Source organism: Lolium perenne, chromosome 1, assembly GCF_019359855.2.
Source record: "Lolium perenne isolate Kyuss_39 chromosome 1, Kyuss_2.0, whole genome shotgun sequence".
Classification (NCBI taxonomy): Eukaryota; Viridiplantae; Streptophyta; class Magnoliopsida; order Poales; family Poaceae; genus Lolium; species Lolium perenne.
The window spans coordinates 225,771,218-225,777,261 of NC_067244.2; the positions used below are offsets into that span (position 1 = coordinate 225,771,218).

Genomic DNA, 6,044 nt, shown 5'->3' on the forward strand with positions numbered 1-6,044 from the left:
AATTTTAGAACTGCCTATCCTGGAAAGGCATAAATTCTGTATTAGGGACAAAAACTATGATAAAACTTGACTTAGTAGAAACAACCATTCAGTTACTTCAGGATGTAATTAAATAGGACAAAAGAAGAAAAAGGAAAGGTGAAGAGCTGTATGTGTCAAATTTCAGAAAAGCAGTAGTACAATTAGAGTCAAATTCTGTACTAAAGGTCACTCCGTTACATAAAATAAATTTCTCAAAAAGTTTGTGCTTTTAACATTATCTTGGTGCTGACGGGTCATCCAGATCTGAACCTAAGAGACTGAGAACAACATTACAAGTACTTTTACACAATATAGCGATTCTTCTCATTTAATGTCCTAGGCCAGGATCTGACGTTATTTATCCGCAATTGCCCCAAAATCATCCTAGTTTCAGCCCCATAATTCAGCTAAGGCAAATAGTATCCACATATATGAGCTGCTGTAAATTCAGGTCCCATCAATGAAGATTCGAGAGCAAATTCCGAAATTGTGTGGTGGCCTCCAGCTGCACATCTCCCTCCTCCAAGAGCGCTGCCTGCATCATCGCTGCCCTGGCGCTGCACGAGATCAAATATCCAAAAAAAAATGTCAGATCGAGAAATTTACTCACTTGAGGCCCGATAAACAGACCAGCCTAAGAGAAAAACAGACGCCAGGGAGGTGGACCTTTTCTAGAGCGCCGAGGAGTGACCCATCTGCGTGCGTCATCGACGGCAGCAGCAAGAATGCCACGGCAACGCTCCTTTAGAGGTTTGGCTTGCCTGTGCTGGCCGTCCTCCACATCCACGGCGACCTTGTAGACCAGGGGAGAGTTTGAGGAAAGGAATTTATAGAGCAGGAGATGCATTATTAGGTAGTAAATTACGTTCATCAGTTGCCACTGGTGATTTACGCACGATTTCAACCATTAGTGCTTTTGTAGAAACTGAAAATTAACATGTGAGGCGCGCTCGCTGTCGCCTCATCTCACCACCATCAATGATGACGAGGGACGCATCAGCTGAGGAGGCTCGATTCCTACCGCATCAACTCCTCCATCGATCGGGCCGCGTCCAATACTCCAATCTGACGCGCAGAGAGCATGGGGTAGGACGCACGACCGCACCGCTGGGTCTCGCCGCTCGCGGCATCGTGGAGCCTAGGCCTGTTTAAGTGTTTCGGGGCCCAAGAAATGTGGTGAGGCCTAACTCCATGCAGGGAGTAGCTGCCCAGCAACGAAAAGAGGCCCTTTTAATGCGATGTAAACCGGTAACGCTCAGGTAACGTCAGATCGGGAACGCTAAGCAGTTTTGGATCGTTAGATCGTCTGATCGAACGGCTAATAGCGTCAAATCGCTGTGGAATGGCCCTAGTGGTTCCATTTTACTGTTACTTAATAAGTTTCCGAAAGCACAGACCATGTGCCTTGAGCTGTTGTGTGTGTTTGTATGGTCTTTCCATCCGGTTTTCCTGAATAACTGGACCAATTTTCCTCCTCTATAATGCACTGCGGGAGCTCTCCGCCCTCTGCCGAGGTTCCGTCAAAAAATAAGCTTCAGAAAGCATTTTCTGGAGAGTAAGTTTCAGAAAGCTTTGTACACTAAAAACTTGTTTAGAACTAATAATAGCAAGGGATATTCAAATGGGCATCCTTAGTTGGAAACAAGCCTCAGCTATATGTTTTAATAATGGACTATTTAAAGTCTTAAGGGTTTTTCACAAATAGGTGACTAACAGGGGGAAAACTATTAGCTCATAGAAAAACTCAAAGGCACACAATGACACAAGTGAATATATACAAGCTAAATGTTTGAGCGGGCAATAAGTGGACACAACCCAAACTAAATATATATACAAATCGTGCACATTAAGCTGGAATATAACAGCCAATCTGAAATTGCCAGTATGAGCTGCGGTAGTGACTACTACTCAGAAGCTATAGTAGATGTAGGTACATGTACATATGAGAGGACGGTGGGGTGCATCAAGTCATGAATACACACTTCATTACTCAATGCCTCTTGGCCATTGTCTTCTTGAGGCCTCTTAAGATCTTAGAAAACCAAAGCAGATTCATCACAAATATTATGCTGGGCGCAATAAGTACCAGAAAATAACCAAAGGTGTCCATCTGCTTAATCTGCAGACAATCAAGTATGCATCAGAATTATGTGTGTAGTAGCTGTGATCTGTATGCTGAATTCAAATAAACCATAATGTACCTGATCATAGTGCACAAACATGTGATAAAACAAGTACATGAACAGAATTATCCTCGCAACCTGCATGAAGGCATTTTTTCTCAAGATTAGGGACCAAAATCTAAAGAAAAACAAAAACAATCATATATTTTTTAAACCATATCCATCATAATACTGATTAAGAAAAACTATTCCAGTAAACCAGTATTTGCATTAGTTAGTCATATAGCTGTAAATTTGGTAATTTTATCTCAAGGCTCGTTGGGTTCGGGAAGGACCCATTTCTCCCTACAGTAATCCAACACTTTAAAATAACCTGTCGAAATTCATGTGATAGATAGATGCTACCAAATCAAAACTTATGCACTTGGGTCCTGTGTTTACCAGCCAAGTAACAACCATTGCAGCTCCGTTCACAAGGTAAGCTTTGGAGTTTTTCATTCCAGCAGCATCAAGGAACCTTGAAGAGACCAGTGGAGAGAACAGCGGCTTAGATGGATTGAGAAATAAAAATATATGAATAACAATTGTGTAACTTCTTCACATGTCCAGTTACCATCTTAGGTTGATTCCTGGTGTGGTAGTCTCAGTGATGAGACCCATGTATATGTATACATGTGCTTCCCCAGAAAGCATAGCGTACACTGTAGACATAAGTGACAGCATGTGGTGGACAACCTAAAAGTAAGCAACAGACAGAAAATGCAGTTTAGAAGAGTCAGATGAGAGTTGCAGGTCAAGGTTATATATTCATTTCACTTACATATTCCATTCCACCGAGGGAAGGGTAAAACCAATATATCATGGCAATGTCTGTGATGAAGTAACCAATAGAGACCTGACAAACATGAGATTCAGGTCACAACGAGTCTCAGTGAACAAAAGAAACATATGTCAAACACGAAGCTTTTTGTGCATTGTCACAACAAGGCAACATGGAGTAACAGCGTACACATACCCCTAATGTAAAGCTGGAGAGGCTTGAACTTCTAGATGTTACTGGTCCATCCAGGTTATCAGAGAATAAACCCGAGAAGAAGACAAGGTATACTGACATAACTGTAATGAATATCGCATGGACAGTGGACATGCCCCTGTAATAGAAAAAGGTCATAAACAACTTATATCGAACTGAGAAGGTAGTATGAAATTAATTAAGTTACAAAATATATCTCACCTGTTGTTCCATTCAACTTTTTGCATTTTCGTCAGAGAAGCATAACCTTTGTAGTGAAATGAACTGATAAAGCGCGTGAAATCATAGGCCTGAGCTAGCAAAAGAAAATGATAGTCAATACAACGTTACGATGATCAGAGTCCTGGAACGAGAGATGCATTCAGAACATTCTATAATAAATATGTCCTCTGTCTCAAAAAGGATGTCACATATTTGTCTAAATTTGGATGTATTAGATGCATCCAAATTTAGACAAATCTACAACATCCTTTTCGAGAAGGAGGGAGTAGCATTTTCCAATTCATATGTTGAAGTTAAGGCCCACAGAAAGCTTAGTATGTCCAAACTACATGAACAGATCAAACAAGTGTAGCATATTTTTTGCCGCAATCAATGTGCGATACTAAAAGAAAACATGCTCGAAAGGTAGAGTAGTAGAGTGATCGTAAGGCTTAACATAGGAAGTGGGAAAGGGCGAATGACAGTACCAACTTGCACATGAGTATTCCCACAAGCACAGCAGCGTACGGAACATACGAATCGGCTAGCAGGTAGTCCTTGACAAGCAGCTCTGCCTTGTACTTATAGGCCATGACTGGATCCACAGGCACATCCATAGCGAGAGCTCGATAACCTAACAAAGAAACGAAATAGAGATATATAAGTGGCAACAATAACAAAGAGAAGATGCTGAGCAGTTATAGGATTAATTAGCATGCCATGGTATCTAGGGTCATAGCTGTCGCAATTATCTTCCACGAGGTACAATAAACAGCTGCTCACCACATTTGTGCAGTTCACTAATCACAACGATTTTACAGGCCAAATAAATCACTATAAAATTGCAAGAGTTTGCCAAGACAGAAGAGAAAATATGTGACTACATTAGAAGTACAGACAGCTATAGTGGAAGAGTTTCAGAGAAACAACATGATGCAGTGATGCTCTTGCTGAACATCAGCGTTTAGATTTCCTTCGTCCAACAAAAGAAGAAGGTACAAAAAAGTTCCAATGACTGGACTACTGCGATTAGGGGAAAACTAACTTAATTCCATCGAACGCGATAAGAGTCAACAAACACCCGACCCGATTGGGAGCTAACGCGTACATCAGTTTCTCTCTAAAAAAAGGTAAAAGTAAAGGAATCCCAGTGACCTAACCACTCCAATTGGGGGAAAACTGACCTTATAAACTAGTAGAAATAGAAAAGCAGGTAGTACAATATTCCACCCAACGCGACAACAGTCAACACACAAACAGACCCACTGCTTGTAGATTGGGAGCTAACAACGCGTACTAGAAAACAGAGCTATAACTGGATGAAACCCCAACAACACCGCTCCGCAGCATAAAGGCTCCAAATCCACCCCGGAAAATCGGCCCCAGGCCGCCAAGATCGGGCCTTTCGTCACTTATCAAGCCTATCTCCACAGATTACGCGAAACCGGAGCCTCCAATCTTCCGGGAACACGAGCCAGAAAAGAAGCGGAGAAAGTGTTCTTTACCTGCGCGCGCGCGGGGAGGGGACGGGAGGTCGCGGGGGTCGTGTGGCTGCTGCTGCTGCCGCGAAGCCTGGGACGGGGTTGGACTGGTGTGGAAGCGAGCGCACTGGATTGGGTGGAGGCCGCAGATTCTTTCCCTTGGCTGTTACTTCTGTCCAAGTTCTTGGCTTGCTGCTATTGGAGAAGAGGCCCCGTGCCGAGGAGAAAACGGAAGGAAGGAAAGCAGGACGGCGAGGAAAAAATCGGAAAAGAAGATTTTCTAAGCTGGAGGGAATAATTGCGACCCGGCCGGAGGAATAAATTACGCAGGTCCTGTAGTTGTATACTACCAGGCCATCGGCACAGGTCAGGAAACCTCCTCGCTCGTACGCTTCTGGGACTGCGACGCGTCGCTTCTCTCAGATTTTTTTACAATGTGATAATGTGTATATAACTTCATCTTCACGTATAGTATACGTATGGAAAACAATGCGTGCTTGTGGGGCAGGTGCGAACAATGATTTCAGAAAAAAGAAAATAATACTCCCTCCATTACCATTTGGTGAACATCTCACCAGCAAAATCACACCTCCCTGTGTATATAATTAACTTACTGATAAAAAAAAGTGCACTGATGTTTTATTAAATATGCAAGCTACCTATACTGCAATTTTAGGTGACTTAGATTTTATGAAATATGAAGACTAGCTAAAGAGCAATTTAGGTGATCGAGATTTATGGACAGTGCTAGACTCTAGAAATTAACATAAACATATTCTCGACGGTAGTTGCGGTTTAGTAAAACAATAATTTTAGCTAAAATAGCTTTCTAAAAAGACTTATATTTGGAACAAATGTAATATTCATTAAAAACTAATCTGCTGCAACGCGCGCGCATATTTCCTAGTAGTATACATATGGAAAACAATGTGTGTTTGTGGGGCAGGTGCGAACGACGATTTCAGAAAAAAGAAAATAATACTCCCCATTCTCTTTTAGTCTACAATTTCAGAAAAATCAGACATATTAGTAGTGTATTAGTATTACTTAAATTGGTAAACATCCAATCAAACCTACATTGAAAATACCGACATCTAATAGATAGACTGATAGTGGAGGACTTCGTTTTCTGTATTCTTGTTGACTAAAAGCTAGTAGAATATAGAGTATTTCGGAAAAAAATAG

At 41.7% G+C, this 6,044-nt stretch overlaps 1 protein-coding gene and 1 long non-coding RNA gene across 2 annotated transcripts; both read right to left on the reverse strand.

Annotated features, from left to right (window-relative positions):
* Window positions 1–153: 153 nt before the first annotated feature.
* On the reverse strand, window positions 154–1,035 carry LOC127324576 (uncharacterized). The gene is made up of 2 exons (XR_007866391.2): window positions 688–1,035; window positions 154–578 (listed from the first exon to the last, which is right to left on the reverse strand). It is a non-coding gene; the product is annotated as an uncharacterized lncRNA (long non-coding RNA).
* Window positions 1,036–1,779: 744 nt separating this feature from the next.
* Window positions 1,780–5,017, reverse strand: LOC127327216 (uncharacterized). Its single transcript, XM_051353987.2, has 9 exons — window positions 4,884–5,017; window positions 3,867–4,012; window positions 3,379–3,467; window positions 3,160–3,295; window positions 2,965–3,039; window positions 2,758–2,879; window positions 2,586–2,661; window positions 2,223–2,282; window positions 1,780–2,140 (listed from the first exon to the last, which is right to left on the reverse strand). The coding sequence occupies exons 2-9, from the start codon at window positions 3,993–3,995 to the stop codon at window positions 2,012–2,014; spliced, it is 816 nt and encodes a 271-aa protein (XP_051209947.1). The 5' UTR covers window positions 3,996–4,012; window positions 4,884–5,017; the 3' UTR covers window positions 1,780–2,011.
* Window positions 5,018–6,044: the final 1,027 nt, after the last annotated feature.

What these genes read in the sequence shown, in the direction of transcription:
- LOC127327216 (XM_051353987.2), bottom strand. Translation starts at nt 3,995, where the DNA reads ATGGATGTGCCTGTGGATCCAGTCATGGCCTATAAGTACAAGGCAGAG. An exon ending in TCTCCAGCTTTACATTAGGG is followed by an intron (nt 3,040 to 3,159) that starts GTATGTGTACGC and finishes CATGTTTGTCAG; the next exon opens with GTCTCTATTGGTTACTTCAT. An exon ending in CCAGGAATCAACCTAAGATG is followed by an intron (nt 2,662 to 2,757) that starts GTAACTGGACAT and finishes GGTCTCTTCAAG; the next exon opens with GTTCCTTGATGCTGCTGGAA.